We start from the raw sequence: 21,537 nt of genomic DNA on the forward strand, positions 1-21,537 counted from the left end.
ACAGGTTGATCCTTGGCCTCCTCAGTGGGTTAAGGATCCAGTGTTGCCATGAGCTGTGGTATAGATCACGGATGAGGCTCAGATGTGGTGTTGCTGTGGCTGTGGCTTAGGTGGTAGCTACAATTCCAATTTGACACCTAGCCTGGGAACCTCCATATGCCACATATGTGGCCCCGAAAAAATATATTTTTTCGTGAAACTGTATCATAGTTTTGTGTGTTGCTCCCTTTTATTTTTTTTTAACCATTTTTAAAAATTGAAGTATGTAGTTAATTCACAATGTGTTAGTTTCAGGTGTATTAACAAAATGATTGTTATACATATATATTTCTATTTTCTTTCACATTCTTTTCCATTACAGGTTATTACAAGATACTGATTATAGTTCCATGTGCTATACAGTAGGTCCTTGCTGTTTATCTATTTTACATGTAGTAGTGTGTATCTGTTAATCCCAAACTCCTAATTTATCTCTGTCCCTCTCCCTGCTATCCCCTTTGATAACCATAAGTTTGTTTTATGTATTTGTGAGTACATTTCCATTTTGTAAACAAGTTCATTTCTATCATTTTTTTTTAATCCACTTAAAAGTGGTATCCTATGATGTTTGTCTCAGACTTACTTCGCTTGGTATGATAACCTCTAGGTCCGTCCATATCACTGCAAATGGCATTATTTCATTCTTTTTATGGCGGAGTAATATCCCACTCTATGTATGTACCAATTCTTCTTTATCCACTCCTCTATCAATGGACATTTAAGCTGCTTCCAGGTCTTGCCTAGTGTAAACAGTGCTGTAGTGAACACTGGTGTGCACATTCCTTTTCAAATTAGAAGTTTCTCCAGATAAATGTCCAGCAGTGGAATCACTGGACCGCCATACTACTCCTCACAGTGGTTGCACCAATTTCCATTCCCACCAAGGGTGTAGAAGGATTCCCATTTCTCCACACCCTCTCTAGCATATACTACTTCTTTTTTTTTTTTTTTCCCCACTGTACAGCAAGGGGATCAAGTTATCCTTACATGTATACATTACATTTACATTTTTTCCCCCACCCTTTGTTCTGTTGCAACATGAGTATCTAGACAAAGTTCTCAATGCTATTCAGCAGGATCTCCTTGTAAATCTATTCTAAGTTGTGTCTGATAAGCCCAAGCTCCCGATCCCTCCCACTCCCTCCCCCTCCCATCAGGCAGCTGTAAGTCTTTTCTCCATGTCCATGATTTTCTTTTCCGAGGAGATGTTCATTTGTGCTGGATATTAGATTCCAGTTATAAGTGATATCATATGGTATTTGTCTTTGTCTTTCTGGCTCATTTCACTCAGTATGAGAGTCTCTAGTTCCATCCATGTTGCTGCAAATGGCATTATGTCATTCTTTTTTATGGCCGAGTAGGATTCCATTGTGTATATGTACCACTTCTTCCGAATCCAATCATCTGTTGATGGATATTTGGGTTGTTTCCATGTCCTGGCTATTGTGAATAGTGCTGCAATGAACATGCGGGTGCATGTGTCTCTTTTAAGTAGAGTTTTGTCCGGATATATGGCATATATTTCTTGATGATGGCCATTCTGACTGGTGTGAGGTGATTCCTCACTTTAGTTTTGATATGCATTTCTCTGTTAACTAGCAATGTTGAGTATCTTTTCATATGTCTACTGACCATCTGCACGTCTTCTTTGAAGAAATGTATACATATATGTGTGTGTGTATATATATATATAATCTTTTATATATACATTTTTTTTCTACTGTACAACATGGTGACCCAGTTACACTTACATGTATACATTCTTTTTTCTCACATTACGTGTTCCATCATAAGTGAAGAGACAGAACTCCCAGTGCTACACAGCAGGATCCCACTGCTAATCCACCCCAAAGGCAACATTCTACATCTATGTACCCAAGCTCCCAGTCTCTCCCACTCCTTCCCCTTCCCCCTTGGCAACCACAAGTCTATTCTCCAAGCCCATGATTTTCATTTCTGTGGAAAGGTTCCTTTGTGCTGTATATTATATTCCAGATATTAAGTGCTATCATGTGGTATTTGTCTTTCTCTTCCTGACTTCACTCAGTATGAGTCTCTAATTCCTTCCATGTTGCTGCAAATGGCATTGTGACTCTTGATGGCTGAGGAGTATTCCACTGTGTATACATACCACATCTTCCTAATCTAATCATCTGTCAATGGACATATGTGTTGATTCCATGTCTTGGCTACTATAAATAGTGCTGCAATGAACATATGGATGCATGTGTCTTTTTTAAGCAAAGTTTTGTCCACATATATGCCCAAGAGTGGGATTGCTGGGTCACATGGTAGTTCTATGTATATTTTGCGAAGGTACCTTCACACTGTTCTCCAGAAGGGTTGTACCAATTTACATTCCCACCAACAGTGCAGGAGGGTTCCCTTTTCTCCACACCCTCTCCAGCATTTGCTATTTGTGGACTTATTAATGATGGCCATTCTGACTGGTGGGAGGTGGTACCCCATGGTAGTTTTGATTTGCATTTCTCTAATAATCAGGGATGTTGAGCATTTATTCATGTGCTCATTGGCCATCTGAATATCTTCCTTAGAGAAATGTCTATTCAGGTCTTTTGCCCATTTTTCCATTGGCTGTTGGTTTTTTGCTGCTGAGTTGTATAAGCTGTTTGTATATTTTAGACATTAGGCCCTTGTCAGATTCATCATTTGAAACTATTTTTTCCCATTCTGTAAGCTGCCTTTGTGGTTTCTTTTTGGTTTCCTTTGCTGTGCAAAAGCTTGTCAGTTTGATTAGGTCCAATTAGTTTATTTTTGCTTTTATTTCTGTTGCTTTGGGAGACTGACCCGAGAAAACAGTCATAAGGTTGATGTCAGAGAATGTTTTGCCTGTGTTCTCCTCCAGGAGTTGGATAGTGTCTTGCCTTATATTTAAGTCTCTAAGTCATTTTCAGTTTATTTTGGTGCATGGTGTGAGGGTATGTTCTAGTTTCACTGATTTGCATGCAGCTGTCCAGGCTTCCCAGCAATTTTTGCTGAAAAGACTGTCTTTTTCCCATTTTATGTTCTTGCCTCCTTTGTCAAAGATTAATTGACCATAGGTGTCTGGGTTTATTTATGGGTTCTCTATTCTGTTCCATTAGTCTCTCTCTCTGTTTTGGTACCAATACCACACTGTCTTGATGACTGTGGCTCTGTAACAGTGCCTGAAGTCTGGGAGAGTTATGCCTCCTGCTTGGTTTTTGTTCCTCAGGATTGCTTTGGCAATCTGGGTCTTTTGTGGTTCCATATGAATTTTTGAATTGTTTGTTCCAGTTCTCTGAAAAATGTCATGGGTAATTTGATAGGGATTGCACTGAATCTGTAGATTACTTTAGGTAGTATGGCCATTTTTACAATATTACTTTTTCCAACCCAGGATCATGGAATATCTCTCCATTTCTTTACATCTTCTTTAATTTCCTTGATGAATGCTGTATTGTTCTCAGCATAGAAATCCTTTACCTCCTTGGTTAGGTGTATTCTGAGGTATTTGACATTTTGGGGTGCAATTTTAAAAGGTATTCTATTTTCATATTTCTTTTCTAATATTTAATTGCTAGTATAAAGAAATGTGACTGATTTCTGAATGTTAACCCTTTTTTTTTCTTTTTGCCTTTTCTAGGGCCACACCCATGACATATGGAGGTTCCCAGGGTAGGGGTCTAATGAGAGCTGCAGGTGCCAGCCTACACCAGAGCCACAGCAATGGCTGATCCGAGCTGTGCCTGTGACCTACATACACCACAGCTCATGGCAATGCCGGATCCTTAACCCACTGAGCAAGGGCAGAGATTGAACCGGAAACCTCATGGTTCCTATTTGGATTCATTAACACTAAGCCACGACAGGAACTCCTGAATGTTCTTATATCCTGCTACTTTGCTAAATTTGTTGATCAGTTCAAGTAGTTTTGGGGTTGAGTCCTTAGGGTTTTCTAATAGTATCATGTCATCCACATACAATGACAGTTTTGCCTCTTCTCTTCCTATTTGGATGCCTTTAATTTCTTTTGTTTTTCTGATTGCTGTGGCTAGGACTTCAATTATTATGTTGAGTAAAAGTGGTGAGAGTGGGCATCCCTGTCTTCTTCCAGATTTTAGTGGGAAGGCTTTCAGTTTTTCTCCAAGTTGTATTATATTTGCTGTTGGTTTGTCATAAATGGCTTTAATTATGTTGAGGTATGTTCCCTCTATACCCTTTTGGTGAGAGTTTTGATCATGAATGGATGTTGGACTTTGTTGAATGCTCTTTCTGCATCTATTGAGATGATCATATGGTTTTTGACTTTTGTTAATGTGGTATATAATGTTGATTGATTTGCATATGTTCAACCATCCTTGTGCACTCAGGATGAATCCCACCTGGTCATGGTGTACGATCTTTTTGATATTTTGTTGGATTCGGCTGGCTAAAACTGTTGATGATTCTGTGTCTATATTTTGGCCTACAGTTTTCTCTTTCAGTGGTATCTTTGTCTGGTTTTGGAATTAGGGTGATGGTGGCATCATAGAATGTCCTTGGGAATTTTCCTTCTCCTTCAACCTTTTGAAAAAGTTTAAGGAGGATGGGCATAAGATCCTCTTTGTATGTCTGGCAGAATTCGCCTGTGAAGCCATCTGGTCCTGGACTTTTATTTATAGGGAGTGTTTTTATGACATACTCAATTTCATTTCTAGTGATCAGTCTGTTCAGTTGATTTCTTCTTGATTCAGTTTTGACAGTCTGTAAGACTCTAGAAAGTTTTCCATTTCTTCTAGATTGTCAAATTTGTTGGCTTATAGTTGTTCATGGTATTCTTGTACGGTTTTTTGTATTTCTGCAGTATCCGCTGTGAATCCTTTCTCACTTATTTTATTTGGGTTTTTTCTCTTCTCTTCTTGGTGAGTCTAGCCAGAGGTTTGTCAATTTTGTTTACCTTTTCAAAGAACCAGCTCTTGGTTTTATTGATTTCTTCTATTGTTTTTTGAATCTCTATTTCATTGATTTCCTCTTTGATCTTTAGGATTTCCTTCCTTCTACTGACTCTAGGTGTTATTCTTCTTTTCCTAATTAATTTATGTGGTGTGTTGTCAGTTTGAGACTTTTCTTCTTTTTTGAGGAAAGCTTGTATTGGTATGAATTTCCCTCTGAGCACTGCTTTTGTGGCATCCCACAGATTTTGAGTGGTTGTGTCTTCATTATCATTTCTCTCGAGGTATTTTTTAATTTCCTTCTTGATTTCCTCATTGACCCATTGGTTTTTAGTAGCATGTTGTTTAGTCTCCATGTAGCAGATTTTTTCTTATTTCTTTTCCTATGGTTAATTTCTAGTTTCATGCCATTGTGGTCAGAGAATATACTTGAAATAATTTCTATACTCGTCAATCTGTTGAGGTTAGCTTTGTGCCCCAGGATGTGATCAATTCTTGAGAATGTTCCATGTGTACTTGAGAAGAATGTATATTCTGATTTTTTTGGATGTAATGTCCTGAAAATGTCAATTAGAAAAGTCTAACTTTTCTATTGTTTCCTTTAGGATCTCTGTTGCTTTTTTGATTTTCTGTCTAGAGGATCTGTCCACTGATGTGAGTAGGGTGTTAAAGTCTTCTACTATGACTGTATTCTCATCAATTTCTCCTTTTATGTCTGTTACCATTTGTTGTAGTTATCTGAGGGCTCCTATATTAGGGGCATATATATTGACAATTGTAATATCTTCTTTAATGGATCCTTTAACCATTAAATAGTGTCCTTTGTCTTTCTTTACGGCTTTCACATTAAAGTCTATTTTATCTGATGTGAGTATTGCAACTCCTGCCTTCCTGTCTTGTCCAGTGGAATGAAATATCTTTTCCCATTTCCTCACTTTCAATCTATATGTGTCTTTTGCACTCAAGTGAGTTTCTTGTAGACAGCAGATTGTAGGTTTTTGCTTTTTTATCCAATCAGCCACTCTGTGTCTTTTGATTGGACTATTCAGTCCATTGACATTTAAGGTGATAATTGAGAAGACGTTTATTCACTGCCATTTTAAACCTTTTTTTCCAGTTGATTCTATGTTTCTCCAGTCTTCCTTTCTTTTTAGTTGGATGCTTTCCATTTATTTTATGCTTCAGTACTTTTCTTTTCATGTTTTGTGAATGTAATGTTTGGTTTTGATTTTTGATTGCCCTGTTTTTCAAGTATGTTAAACCCTTCCTATAACTGTTTGCTTTGGCCTCATTGTCCTGTAGGCTCAAACACTTAATTAAAATAAAAAAAAAAAGTTATTTATTTCCTTATTTCCCTTGCCCACATTGTATGATTTTGATGTCTTTAAAAAAAAAAAAAAATCTTCATGATTAGATCTGTATGTGGCTCATTTAAGTGACTGCTTTCTAACTGTGGTTTCTTCCATCCTAGTTCTTCTTTTTATTTATTTATTTTTTTTAATTTAGAGAAGCCCTTTCGGTATTTTAGAATGGGTTTAGTATTGCTGTACTCTTTCAGCTTTTGTTGTAGAAATGCTTTATTTCTCCTTCTATTTTAAATGATATTCTTGCTGGATAGATGTTTTCCTTTCAGCACTTTAAATGTATCTTAATACTCCCTCCTGGCCTGTAGAGTTTCCGTAGAGAAATCAGTTGATAGCCTTATGGGGGTTCCCTTATAATTAATTAATAATCCGCTACCATTAACTTTTGCCATTTTTATTATAAAATGTCTTGGTGTGTGTCTATTTGGGTTCAACTTGTTTGGGGCCCTCTGTGCTTCCTGTATCTTGAAATCAGTATCCTTTAGATTTGGAAAGTTTTCAGCCATAATTTCTTCAAACATACTTCCAATCTCCTTTTCTTTTTCTTCTCCTTCTGGAATTCCTATTATACGTAGATTGGCCTGCTTTATATTATCCCATAGGTCTCTTATATTGCTTTCATGTTTTTTCATTTGGTTTTCTGTATGCTGTCCTGTTTGGGTGATTTCCATTATTCTATCTTCCACATCACTAATTCCTTCCTCTGCATTATTCATTCTGGTCTTCATTGCCTTTAGCTCAGTTTATCTCTACAAATGAATTTTCTAGTTTTTCTTGGCTCCTCCTTATATTTTCTAGTTCCTTTCTGAGGGAATCAGCATTACTGTTTATATCTTCTCTTAATTCCTTCAGTATTTTCACTATCTCCCTTTTGAACTCAAAGTCTGTCAGACTACAGAGATCTATTTCATTGTTGACTGCTTTAGGTGAATTCTCCTGTTGCTTTAACTGGGAAGGGTTTCTGAGCTTCTTTATCTTACTTGCATTTTTTTTTTTTCCTGTGAATTTGGGGAGGCCAAATTGTAGTTTGCACACTTTGGTGCACACTGCGGCAGTAGGGCACTTCCCGCAGCCGGGCTGGGCTGGTCAGGGCGTGCCTCGGCAGCGGGGCCAGTCCACCCAGTCCACCGCAGATGGCAGGCAGCTCCTAGCTGCCACAGTGGGGTTGGAGGGAATGTGCTGTGAACGCTCTGCTCTCTGCTAGTTGGCAGGTAAGCGGACATGCTAAAGCACAAGGAGTTTTCTATGGCAACCCCCCCCTCCTCCTCTCCCCTCTCCAACAATGGCTCCTTGTCTCTCCTGAGGGTCTGGACCTTCTCCCAAGTTCCCTCTGTCTTGGCTTTCCACTCCCCAGCCCTTAGCATATCACTCCTTCTGCCTGCGGCACACTAGTCCTTAGTCCCTCAGGCTGTCTCCACACCACCAACCCCAGCCTGCTCACAGGGACTGACCTCTGAAGCCTAGGTCTCCGTGCCCAGCCACTACCTGAGCATCTCAGTCTGTGGCGTCCATGCCAGTAGTTCAGATGATCTGTGCCTCTCTCACTCCATTTTTCAGGTCTCAGACCTGCTGCTGCGCTTTTCTCAACATCTTAGAGATCCCTCCGACTTGGCTGATCTTTCCATCAGTTAGGTGACTTCCCAGGGTGTAGGTTCCCTTTGTCCTTCACAGCTCCCTCTCGGGAGTGCTAGTTCTGTCCTTATTCCCCTTCTCTCTCTCTCCTCTTTTCTGTTGTTTTAACCAGTTATGTCAAGAGATTCTTGCCGTTTTTGGAGGTTTAAGTTCTTTTGCCAGCATTCAGTTGATGTTCTGTGCAAGTCATTTTACGTGTAGATGTGTTTTTTTGTGTGTTTGTGGGAGAGGGCGAGTGTGTCCCCCTACTCTTCCACCTTCTTGCCTCTCTGGTGAGACACGTATATTTACATCTTCTGCTCATTTTTTGGTTGGGATAGGTTTTGTTTTTGATTTTTTTTTTAATGGCCGCACCAATGGCATTTGGGAGTTCCCAGGCCAGGTATTAAACCCAAGCCACAGCTGTGACCTATGCCACAGCTGCAGCAATGCCAGATCCTTTAACCAACTGTGCCAGACCAGGGCTCAAACCCACACCTCCACAGCAAACTGAGCCACTGAAGCTGGATTCTTAACCCACTGTGCCACAATGAAAACTCCAATTAGGTTTTGTTGTTGTTGTTATTGAGCTATGTTAGCTATTTGTGTATTTTGGAAATTAACCCACTGTTGGTTGCATCATTTGCAAGTATCTTCTCCTACTCTATGGGTTGTCTTTTCATTTTATCCATGCTTTCCTTTGCTGTGCAAAAGCTTTTGGGTTTTAAGTCCCATTTGTTTATTTTTGTCTTTATTTCCATTACTGTAGGAAACATCAAAAAAAAAAAAAAAAAAACCTGCTGTGATGCATGTTAAAGAGTGTTCTGCCTGTTTTTCTCCAGGAGTGGATAGTATCCAGTCTTACAAGCTTTTTTTTTTTTGTTAGGCCCACACCTGTGGCATATGGAAGTTCCCAGGGTAGGGGTTGAATCAGAGCTGCAGCTGCAGGCCAAAGCCACAGCCAAACAGAATCTGAGCCACATCTGCAACCTACACCACAGCTCAAGGCAATGCCAGATCCTTAACCCAGTGAACGAGGCCAGGGATCAAACCCGCATTCTCATGTATACCAGTCAGGTTCATTACCACCTGAGCCACAAAAGGAACTAATTCCCAGGTCTTTAATCCATTATGAGTTCATTTGTGTACATGGTGTTACAGAATGTTCTAATATCATTATTTTACATGCAGCTGTCCAGGTTTCCCAGCACCACTTACTGAAAAGACTGTCTTTTCTCCATTATATATTCCTTGATAGAATGTAATTGGCCATAAATGCATAAGTTTATTTTTGGTTTTTTATCTTATTTCACTGATCTACTACTCCAAAGTTTATGTTTTGCAATGTTAAACATATTCTTCATAAGCATAATGTCCATGGCTATCTAGTACCTCTTTATAGATCTAGCACAGTTTATTTAACTTGTCATATACTGTAGAACATTTAGGCAGATTACAATTTATTCAGTGTAAGAACTGATGTTATGATGAACACTTTTATATGTCATCTGTACTTCAGACCTCCTGAAAATTTATTTTTAAAGGATGGAATTATTGAAGCCAAAAGTATGATTATTATTTAAATTCTTGACATAAATTACCAACTCTCTAAACTCAGACCAATTTAAATCAACTGCAATGAAAGTGCCTATTTATTATATCCTCAGTTGCTTGCTTTTGATAATAAAGATTCTCATCTGTTAGAAATTAAAACAGATAAGGAAAAAAATTTGCTTGAATACTCAAAACTAAATGCAAAGAAAATGACCAAGAAATTCATGTTATAAAGATATAATAGGTGGCATAGGTTAGTCACTTTTTAAAAATCCCATATTAAATAAATCAACATTAAAAGCAGAATTTGATTCACTACTATCAAAAGGAACTAATCATTATTAAGATTAAAGTGCAAAAGGTAGAAATTCGAATATGAGGTTGCCCTCCTTAAATCAGCAGGAAGGGGAGAGGGAGGTGGAAAGGAAAAAGAATCAGATCAGACCACTCCATTTAAGTTCTTTTTCAGCTTTGTAATTTTTGAGTAAATGAGGACAATTCTACTTCCTTACAGAATTTCAGTGAATTTTAAAAGATACACAAAACATTTATCACTGTGGCTGATTACTACTGTTATTGGAGAGGAGAGGGAAAAGGATGAATATTCAAAGGTTTAACACTGAAGGCAAAACTAATTTAGGGTCTAGATAGAATATGCTAAATAGCTAAGAGATTTGATTTCATTTTTGATCACTGGTTTAGCTGATACTCTCAACCCTCCACACCCCCATCATTATCTTGGGGATTATTTCAAGGTGCTTAGATTTACAGTCGAGTATTTTTGAAAGACCTGTCACTTGCTGAATTTACAAAGCCTTCTATGTAGTATTCAGAGGGAGACTGAATTTTTCCCTCTAGACTTATACCATATAGCTAAAGGTATACATAAGTGTCATGTTTTTATCTAACACCTTCCAAAGTCAAATGACAGAAAGGCTGAGTAATAATATTAGTCAGGACTGTAAGTTCAAATGTACTGGAGGATATAAGAAATACGAGTTTAGATGGTTTAAAATTAGGAAAGTGTAAGAGTTCCCTGGTAGCCTAGTGGGCTTGGCATTATCACTGCTGTGGCTCAAGTTCAATCCTTGGCTCAGGAACTTCTGCTTAGCATGGGCATGGCCAAAAAAATTAGAAAAATGTTGAGTATTTTGAAATTAAAATTGCCTAGGTTAGGATTACAGAAAAAGGAATCATGGAAACAATTAATTTTAAGTCCCAGGAAATGTGTTTCCCTTGCCCATCTCCCTCTTCCACTCAGGGCACAGGGTTTCTCCTCGTCCCTTCCCACAACCTGCCCACTCACTTCCCTCCCTCCCTCTTTCCAACACAAGGTTAAGCCTCTAGAATCTCTCTGACCCCTGAGAGTTTCAGCACTTCTTCCTCTGAATCAAAAGAACTAAGATTCACACTTGAAACAAAAGGACTGAGCCTAGGTACCTGAAAGGGAGATTAGCCCAGCACCATCCTCCAGGCATGAAAAAGTCCTTTCTCGTCACAAATTTTCTCAAGAATTGCCAAAAAACCTTAGCTCTGGACACCAATTAATTCTGCCACTGACGCTTGCAATCCTGCTGACTGATTTGCAATCCTGAGATTCATTTCTCTTTGGTAAATTAGTCTATCCACCTAAAAAATAGGCAGTGCCAAGGTGGCAGGACCCTAATAAAAAACCTGATCCTGGAGTTCCCATCGTGGCTCAGTGGTTAATGAATCCAACTAGGAACGTGAGGTTGCTAGTTCAATCCCCGGCCTTGCTCAGTGGGTTAAGGATCTGGTATTGCTATGAGCTGTGGTGTAGATCACAGACACAGCTCGGAGCTGGCATTGCTGTGGCTCTGGTACAGGCCAGCGGCTATAGCTCCGATTAGACCCCTAGCCTGGGAACCTCCATATGCCACAGGAGTGGCCCTAGAAAAGGCAAAAAGACAAAACAAACAAACAAACAAACAAAACCTAATCCCTTTCTAATTTGTGTTAGAATGGGACGGTAGGAAAAGGCATAGAAAAGAGAAAAGTTATGTGAGCTAATCCAGTAATACAGTTCAAAATACATGCTTTTTTCTGATTAAACACAAACTATATTTCTTAAAACAAAAACTATATTTCTTAAAACAAAAACAACAACAAAAAGAAGCCAACTGTTGCTTACTTAGGAAAATCAAACCGCAAAAAGCTGTTTCTCCTAAGATAGTGGCTGGTTTCTTATCTATTTTCAATTCAATACATATTTCTTAGTACACATAATTTACAAAGAACTGTACTACATACAGTGGGGAATCCTGGGGGGAATAAAAGAATACCTGGTTGGTATTTATATTTGTCCTCTTGGAAGGCTTAATGTCCTCTCCTTACCACTTAGAACCATGTGTGTGCTGGTACAATGTGGGTCTGTCTTTCCCATTAAGGATGGACATGCACTGTGCAGGCTGTGCCATCAGTAAGATGCTAGAAGGGACTGCCCAACTTATAGCTGGTATTAAAGTACACATATTCATAACTCCCCAGGAAATGCTTACAGTGACACTTTACTGTTACCACTGAAACATTTTTCCACTTGAAAAAGATTCCACTCTCAGCACTACCTGAGGAAGACAAAGTCTGAAAAGTTTTGAGATCTAACTAGGTAAAGGGACTCAAAAACCAAAAAGTGTATGAACTACTATGCAGTGAAAGTCCCTCACACTCAGCTGAGTACCTGGAGGGGAGAGAACTGTGTCTTATTCAATACACAGTCCCACTGATGGCAAAAAGCACCTGACAAGCCTCAGGAAAAATTCTACACATGGGTATTTGATGACTCAAGCAGCAAAGACTAATAAGCAGTATTAAATGAATTTATAGACAGGCATGAAGTACTGAAGAAAATCAGGAATGTACTTAAACTCAAGAGCTCTAGATTGCTCATATACTAAAATAAGTAATTTTTTAAAGACAGATAGTGAAAGTCAGAAGAACCAATAAACAAAGAAACAGGCTAATTAGTAGGATTTGAATTTTTAAACAAACCTTTCCTGCTGCCTGTCGGTCGCTTTTAAAAATTACAGTCTCCTCATTAACTGGAGGTATGTTAGTCATAGATTCAATTATTACTGAAAAATGAAACAGAACAGATTAATTAGCAGGTAATGTAGACTTTAAATGAGAATATAGGCTTTAATTCCAACATAATTTAAAATGAAATTTAAGGTGGGATAATATACTTCAGTTAAGTATTCCTCTTGAATAAACAAAGTCTATATGTTATCAAGTAGCACAGGGAAATAAATTCTACATATTTATATTCAATACAAAAGCTACAACTCTAAGAAAAAAAATTAAAGTGCAAAATCTCATAGAAAAAAACTGCAATCACCCAATAAGGATTCAACAAATTCAAGCTGTGTAGTACTTTTTATCAAGCAATTTTAACCCAGAAAAGAATAATCACATTTAGTCACATAACTTCTGTTTTAAAGAAATTAGTCTTTCTCACTAGAAATTCTTTTCTGCAAAGCACTGACTACTTACCGATGTACGAAAAGGTTAAAGACTTTACACAAGCATTTTTCTCTGAACAGACAAATTAAGAACGATACAGCTCCCAGTAATTCTTACCATTTCTCTTCTCAAAAGGCAAAAGCATTACCCCACTGGTCTAGCATAACCTTCAATTCTTGTAAGTCCCACAAATGGTAAATAACCAATCTATCACAGCAAAGAAACACACACACAATAGAGTCTCAGGAAATTAAAACAACAAGAAAACTCTATCTCATTACACACACTTGGAAAATAAAATTAGTTATTATTTTATTAGTTGAATTCACTCAAAAAATTTTCAGGTATATCCCAATTAATTTTGAGAGAGTTAATGCTAAGTTCTGAACATGCACAAAAGTAACAGATCATGTAAGTGACAGATCCTAAGTAACAGGTCAACAATTTTTGAGTTAGAGCTACTTCTGAAAAAAGGATGATGGTAAGGACTGATGATGACAGGGAGCACTAACAGAATCCATCCTCAGTCTCCTCTCTCTCCCAATCCCCTTCCCAAGGAGTCAAATGGACATGAAAATTTAAAATCACCTAATCCTAAATCCTCAATTTATACAAAGATTAGAAAACGGAACTCAAGAGATTAACATCATCACATGGCCAAATCCAGACAGCACCACCACCGCAATTCAGTGAGCTACCTTCTGTTTTGTAATTTGGTCCAAATAACAGTGGACACTTTAAGTTCTTAAAACAGGGTGTGAAATAAGAATGCACAAGATAGCATTTCCTCAGTCTGACTCATTAACCTTTCTTCCCACTAGGTTGAGAACTTTGTTAGTTTATTAAGGTATCTTAAACAAAACAGTATCCTTGGAAAGCATTATTCCATGTGTTTCATACAGTTTACATTTATTTCCCTTGGGAATAAACATTCTGACCTAATTTTTTTCTGTATACATCAAGTCCAATAAATGCTTGACGCACACTATGTAATCAAGGATTACCTGTCTGACTTATGCATATTATTAAACGTCAGAATTCAAAAACTAGTAAGTGTAATGACTCAAGAATCATGAAGTTTTAATAATTACGACTTTGTAATTATTTTTAATCGGAATTTTCATTAATAAATTATAAAATTATTTAAATCAGGTTTTTAAATATTGATAGGGACACTTACAAAAAGGTCAAAAGATAGTTACTCTTCTAGCACTGACTCAATATGCAACTGATCACAAGAGCAAGGGACTTGAATTTTTCTACACCCATAAGTCATAAACTAAGGAAAGCGGTAGACAATTTAGTCTTTTTCCCAGTTCAAAAATTCTATGATTTTGCCAACTCTTGAGTCCTATTTTCGGATGCATCTTACTAGAGGGTTAATGGTAGCAACATTAATTTCAAGGTCTCTCATTTAACTTCCTCATATGTTGGGGCTAAAAGAAGTCTGTAATATTTTTTCTCATATATTCCAATGGGTTCTTATTTCATATTATTATCAACCTTAAACCACAGAACTTGCTAACTGATACGTTTATAAGATAAAAATCAAAGGCAGCAGCAGATTCACTCCTCTCTACCACCCACCCCCCAAAAAAACAACACCCTAATCCCTGAACCTGTAAATGTTACTTTACATTAAGAAGGGACTTTAAGGCGCTCCCTTCATGACGCAGTGGAAACTAATCCAACTAGGAACCATGAGGTTGTAGGGTTTGATCTCTGGCCTTGCTCAGTGGGTTAAGGATGTGGAGTTGCCATGGTATATGTCGCAGACACAGCTCAGATCCTGAACTGCTGTGGCTGTGGCGTAGGCTGGCAGCTGTAGCTCTGATTTGACCCCTAGCTTGGGAACCTCCATATGCCGCAAAAAGCAAAAAAGGAAAGTGAGAGAGACTTTAAAATGTAATTAAGGTTAAGGACCCTGAAATGGGAGATTAACTGGATTACCAGTCTAAGGAGTCTTTAAAAGCAGAAAACTTTACAGGCTATGCTCAGAGAGAAGCTCCATTACGGGCTTTGAGAATGAAGATGGCCAAGGAGGTGTGCACCTCTGAAAGATGCAAAGGCAGAAAATGAACTGGCCTCTAGTGCCTTCAGAAAGGGGCTCAGTCTGATGGACCCCTGACTTGAGCCAATGGGACCAGATCACACTTTAGTCCAGAGAACTGTAAAATAGTCTGTGTTGTTTTATACCACTAAATCTGTAGCAATTTAACAGCAACAGAAAACAAATACACCAAACCAAAGAAATTCTGGAGAAATATGTCAATAAAAGCACACTTTAATCTTTATAAAGACAACATATTTATGTGTTACTTGTACAAGTAAAAACTGAGTTTATCTGCTCAAACTTAATGACCATAAAATGATCTGCTATTACGTATTTGGAGAAAGTTCACTAGTCATAAAGTCTTTGATTTCATTATTAATATATGCTTGGATATACATGATAATTTTTATTAATAAAAATATTCAAATGGGAGTTTGGGGTTTGTAGGTGTAAGCTACTGCATTTAGAATGGATAATGTACAACACGGGGATCTATACCCAGACTCTAGGGACAGAACATGATGGAAGACAGTATAAGATAGGGAATGTATGTGTATACATATATATGTATTAATGGATGGCCAGATCACTTAGTTGTACAGCAGAAATTGGCACAATATTGTAAATCAACTATATTTTAATAAACAAAGACAAAAAGAAGTTATTAAAAAAATTTCACTTACCTAACTGTTCAATAACACTTGAAACCATTCCAAGAGGCTTTAATTCAATATCTTCAGGCAGAATAATAGTGAGTTCTTCAACAGAAGGTAGTTCCTAAAATATAAAAAGGCATTAATATTCCTCCAGCTTCAGCAACTTAGCTTTTTAAAAAAGGCCAGTTTCCATTTAGAGAGCTATACCCGTCTCTGAAGATGTAGCATTAAGTACTACCACCTCTTTGATGTTGTCCTTTTTTGTGTCTGCATATTTCTTCCCACCTTCATGATCTCCCACCTAAGTAATTCAAAAGACTTAGTGACTATACCCTAATCCATGAGAACATGGAACTAAATACCACTCTAGATGTTTTCTTCCAATCATACTTGAACAAGAGACCCCTGTCCCCTAAGAAAGCTACTGTTAAGGAATCCAAGGTAAAGAAAAGAGACAATTCACTTAGTAACTACCAAAAAATGTTCCATCTGAAGAGAGGTAATTTTATTGGCCACTGCACTATCTCCACAGGTGCCTTCATGTAGTTAATTAATATTACTGTTATTAAATAGCAGAACAGAGAAGCAAGTAACTTATCTGGGGCTGTGTGAAAAAGATGATTTTCCTGGCCCCTTAAGAAAAAAATACCAAATTCCTGGAAACACTATGTAAGCTTCAGTCTGGAAAAGTGTGAAGGTGTTGTCTGATTACCTTCCCTCTCCAGGTTAAACACCAAATTTCTTTGCATCTAAAGATTTCTTTTTTCTGACCCAGCTGCTAAATGTATCTCAGTTGCTATAGAAACTAGATATTAAAATAGAGATGAAGTTGAAGAAAAATCCAAGAATAAAACAGACCTCAGGCTTTAAATTAAATAAACAGAGCTTTTTATTTTTCACCTCTGCCAAAAGATCACAATCGACCCTTTAAAGGAAGTTTTTCCTTCAGAAGGGCTTGAAAGTACAAAGATCCTATTAGTGGCATGTTAGGGTTAGTTTGGGAAAGAAAAGATAACTTTTGAAGAAATGCTTGACAAGACAGGAAAACCTAAATTATACCGTCCATTGCAGGTGAGAGTATATTTAGTAGTCATTTTCCTCCACTGGAGCTGAAACCAAGGTTTTTAACAAAGCACTTAACCAGAGTTAAAGCATAACTTTCTTCTGGGGATGCTGCTTTCTGATCCAGAACTAGTTATAAAGAGCCATGGTAAGGGGCTCAACAAACTCAGTGCAAAAGACTCACCCTGCATGGTCAAGTGTGGCCTGTGATGAAGGAAATGATTATATTTTCACATCAGAATTTTACTGAGTCTTTGAAGGAGTGGAAAACCCCTGTCCATTTTACCACATTAACTATAGAAGGAAAGCCTTTTCCAGGCAAGACCCTGGTCTGAAAGTGCTCCGTTCATCTCAGAATAGGGAAGCAAGTTGAGTTGTTAGAACAACTGGGAAATGTGACATGGAAAGGCCTGGTTTAAGAAGTTCTTAACTAAACAGAAACCCCACACCCTGTTAAATAAGACTGGAGAACTGCACGCTGGAGGACTGTAGACAGGAGGCTTTAATGGGATATAGTGGGCAATTGAAAGGCCGGTGACATGCGGCTGGGCTCTGGGCCTGGCACCCCTAACTCAGCAGGGTGGTAACGAAACCACACTATTCCTTGCCACCTGCCAATCCCTCTTAAGACAGCTCTTAACAAACTTTACATTTCTAACTCTAAAATGTTTTACTTAATAAAATATCCACATTGCAATGTAAGGTATCCTTCTACCTATATTTTGCACATGTTTCTACACCAAAACTAAGTATCTAATTTCATTTAAACACTCTATGGTGTCCACTGTAGAGATGTACTATAATTTAGGATACCTGTCACCTGATAAAACATTCATCTGTACCTTTTTAATTTTTATCATTAAATGAAATGATACAATGAACATTCTTTACCATATATCCTTTGTTTAACTCCTCTGAGAAATTCTCCTTAAGTGAAGCTGCTAGATACAGAGCATAATTTTTTTTTTTTTTTTTTTTTTGCTATTTTAGGGCCACACCCCGTGGTATATGGAGGTTCCCAGGCTAAAGGTCGAATCTGAGCTGTAGCCCCCGGCCTATGCCACAGCTACAGCAATGCCGGAACCGATCCATGTCTGCAACCTACACCACAGCTCACGGCACGGCAGATCCTTAACCCACGAGGCGAGGCCAGGGATCAAACCTGCATCCTCATGGATGCTAGTCAGGTTCGTTAACCACTGAGCCACGAAGGGAACTCCCAGAGTATAAACATTTTTAATTTTGACTGATACTGTTAAATCCCTTTTCAGAAAGGTTACATCAGTTTACACATCCAAGAATGATGTACGAAGGATTTTCCTACATCCTTTGCAGCACTGAGAAGCAAACTTCAACTCCCATCCGTCTGATAGGTCTAAAATAATATCTTGCTCTAGCTTGAATTTCTTCAAATAAATCAGGAAGACACATGTCTTTGCTATCTGAATGTGTCTGTGAACTGTATGCACACTTTATACACTTTTCTTCTGGAGGGTTTATCTTTTTACCAATTTACAAGAAAACTGTGGGTTTTTCAGAATACTTTCCCTTTATCAAATACATAGCAAACATCCACTCCCTTACCTCCCACCATGTTTTTAGCATTTAAGTTGTTTAATGAACTCTGGCATTTGACTAGACCAAATACACTAATCTTTTCCTTTCTTTCAATTTTGAGACTTGTGTCACATTTACAAAGGCCTTCCCTATACCAGGATAACTCAAACTTATCAGAGTTTATTTGAGCAAAAATCAATTCCAGGAGTTCCCGTCGTGGCGCAGTGGTTAATGAATCCAACTAGGAACCATGAGGTTGCGGGTTCGATCCCTGCCCTTGCTCAGTGGGTTAACGATCCGGCGTTGCCGTGAGCTGTGGTGTAGGTTGCAGACGTGGCTCGGATCCCGCGTTGCTGTGGCTCTGGCGTAGGCCGGTGGCTACAACTCCAATTGGACCCCTGGCCTGGGAATCTCCATATGCCGCGGCAGCGGCCCAAGAAATAGCAAAAAGACCAAAAAAAAAATCAATTCCAATCAAGAAGCACTGAACTGGAACTGGTTAGGGGGTTCCCCAGGATCACTCAGAAAATTCACTGATTTTATTGCTCCTCGTTTCATTTTTTAAATTTGGATATTTGTTCCATATGCAACTTTTAATTATATATAAACAAGGTACAGACTGGCTTTATCTGTATGCCAATTACTAGCCAGTTCTGCCTACATGCTGTAGAATAATCTTTTTCCTACTGATCTGAAAAACAAACTTTAATATATATCGGGCGTTTTACTAAAATTTCCACTTGGTTCCACTGATCTCTTTCAGTATTTGGTACTAAATTTTGCCTTTCATAATACATTTTAATTTAACATCTGGGAATAAGGGCTAGTGCCCCTAGCCCCTCCATTAGTACTTTCTCCCTACATGATTTTCTTACAAGATCAACTTTAAACCACTCAGTCCTACTAGTGTAGCTAGGGCTGTTTAAATCACATGGAATTATGACTGTCCTCTTACAGGTCCTACATAGTCCGTACAGGCTTACTGAGGCCACTTTACACCTTTGTGTTCTTGTGAATGCCAAGTTATTTAACATGTTCTATTGCTACTATAAACAGATTCTGTTGTAGGGTATTATTTGAACACAAGAAAGCACCAGACTGAAATTTACATTTAGTGATTTTCCTCTGTATTACCACATTTTCAAGAAAATAAGTGCTTCTCCTCCTTTTCAATATCAGTATGTTATGTATCACTCTTGGAATGACATTGGCTGGAAGACCAGAATATCAAGTGTGAAGCACTTGTGGCAACTGTGGGTATGTCTGACTCTATGAGGACAATTTCACATGTTAAGCATAATGATGCATTCTGACTGGGTCTGTTTAATAAGGTTAATAAGAAAAGTATCCTTCTATTCATATCCGTGTCTTCTTTCAATCAGAAATTACTGCTGAACTTCAACAAATGCCTTCTCACTGTCTTCCAAGATTACTACAACATAACTGACTGTGAGTCTCCAGGGCCTGATGGAGTCCTGATGTCCTGCTGTGAGGACATCTAAGAGAAAGATAAGGGAAGGTAACAAAGCCAGAATATCCATGCACAGGGAGGCAGGGACGCACACCCACAAAGCATAGCTGACAGGCTCCCTTAATTCCTGTTACTACCCTGTTTCCAACCTATGGACGAATACAGTGAAAAGCTTTGCCAACCAATGGCGAAGATCTCTGATGTTATGTAGAACCAAACTTAGAAGAGACACCACACTTCTAATTTTCAGTGACCCCAGTACTTTATAACATGGCAATGTATGTACATTTCCAGCGATTCCTAAAAAAGGCAATGAAGGCATTAAATTGACTCTACCTATAGAAGTCATAACAGACCCTACCTATAAAAGTCATATGCCTGAAGTCTCTACCTCCAATACTCTGTAGAACAGAAAGGGTATATATAAAAAACTAAATATTGTACATAATACTTAAGGAGATAAGTGAAATCAGCCTAGTACAATTCCAGGTTGAGATCAATAAGAAAAACCAGCCTCACATAGTTTCAGGTTAAAGAGCCTGTTTGGGAGTTTGCCTTTGAAAGTCCAGTTAGGTCAAGCAGTATATTTGCTGTGGAAAAGGCAGATATTTGAGGGACTGAATCAAGGGAGAAAAGACATATTTGTTCCTTTTAAATGAGCATGTTAAGAGATACGGGGAGGGGGGGGGGGGCATCTACCCGACTCCCTCAGCAACTCACCCAAAGGTGTGCTTTCCATGAATATTTTTGGCAGATTGAGGGCTGAACTTTGGAAATTGAAAGGGGAACTCCCTGGACTATAACATCAGACCATCAGTCTAAGATCTTGTCTTGATATGCAGATGTCACAAGTTACCTTCCCTTCCCTAGTGAGGATCTAAAGAACTATACCATCTCCAAGCTTAGTCACTCTTTATCAAATCGTCCCGCAGCTTTGCTTCCTCAATACATTCCTGTCTAAGGCACTGTTTACCTGCTTTTACTTCCCTGACTAGACAGGGAAATAGGACCTGGTCTGCCCTGCTCACTGCTATACTATCACTGGAACATAGTAGGTGCTTAGTATAAACTTATTCTTTGCTCATCAGTCTAAACTAAACAAAAAGCTCAGAAAAGGTCACAGCATTTTTCAGTCAGAGCAGAAATGAAAATATAATTCTTACAATTTAAGAGAATCCTCAAAGAATAAAAAAGCCCTCAACCCAACCCTCTCAAAAGCAAAATAGAAAACACAGGCTTCTGCTTCAGCGTCACTGCCCAGGACAGATGCACAGACACCTCGGGTGTGCAACAGCAAACATGACTCCAACTATTAGATTAACACCTGGCCCCTGACATCACTGCAGCTGCCCCGGGAAGATAAGGACTAAATCTGCTCAGTCTCAAAATCCCTTTCAAGGAAAAAAAAAAATCAATCATTCTGCTTTTCCATCATTGGAAAAAGTGTGTGTGTGTGTGTGTGTGTGTGTGTGTGTGTGAGACAGAAACAAGTAGCAGAAACACAGACACGCCCCAATAATGAAAAAAAGGGCAAGAACACACCCTCAAGGACGCCACTGCCCTTCCAGTGCACATAGGATGTAAAGAGTCAGAGGTAAAAGCCACAATGATAACACTGAGGTAGGGGTGATGAAGGAGGTCCTGGCGCTTCCCTCCATATCAACACACCAATGTAAACAGGTTAGGAAGACTGAATATATGAGCCTGGTGAACCTACTACCCTCAGGCAAAGATGAATGAGAGAGTATCTGCTTATCAAGACACTAATTACATTTGG

At 38.5% G+C, this 21,537-nt stretch overlaps 1 protein-coding gene across 1 annotated transcript in view; it reads right to left on the bottom strand.

The window, feature by feature from the left end:
- NAF1 (nuclear assembly factor 1 ribonucleoprotein) overlaps window positions 1–21,537 on the bottom strand; it is a 40,098-nt gene that overhangs the window by 9,691 nt on the left and 8,870 nt on the right. Inside the window, exons 3-4 of the mRNA XM_047798653.1 lie at window positions 15,698–15,791; window positions 12,491–12,573 (exon numbers count right to left, since the gene is read on the bottom strand). Coding sequence (XP_047654609.1) covers window positions 12,491–12,573; window positions 15,698–15,791 — 177 coding nt within the window. The remainder of the gene's footprint in view (window positions 1–12,490; window positions 12,574–15,697; window positions 15,792–21,537) is intronic.

The sequence above is a fragment of the Phacochoerus africanus genome, chromosome 10 (assembly GCF_016906955.1).
Source record: "Phacochoerus africanus isolate WHEZ1 chromosome 10, ROS_Pafr_v1, whole genome shotgun sequence".
Lineage (NCBI taxonomy): Eukaryota > Metazoa > Chordata > Mammalia > Artiodactyla > Suidae > Phacochoerus > Phacochoerus africanus.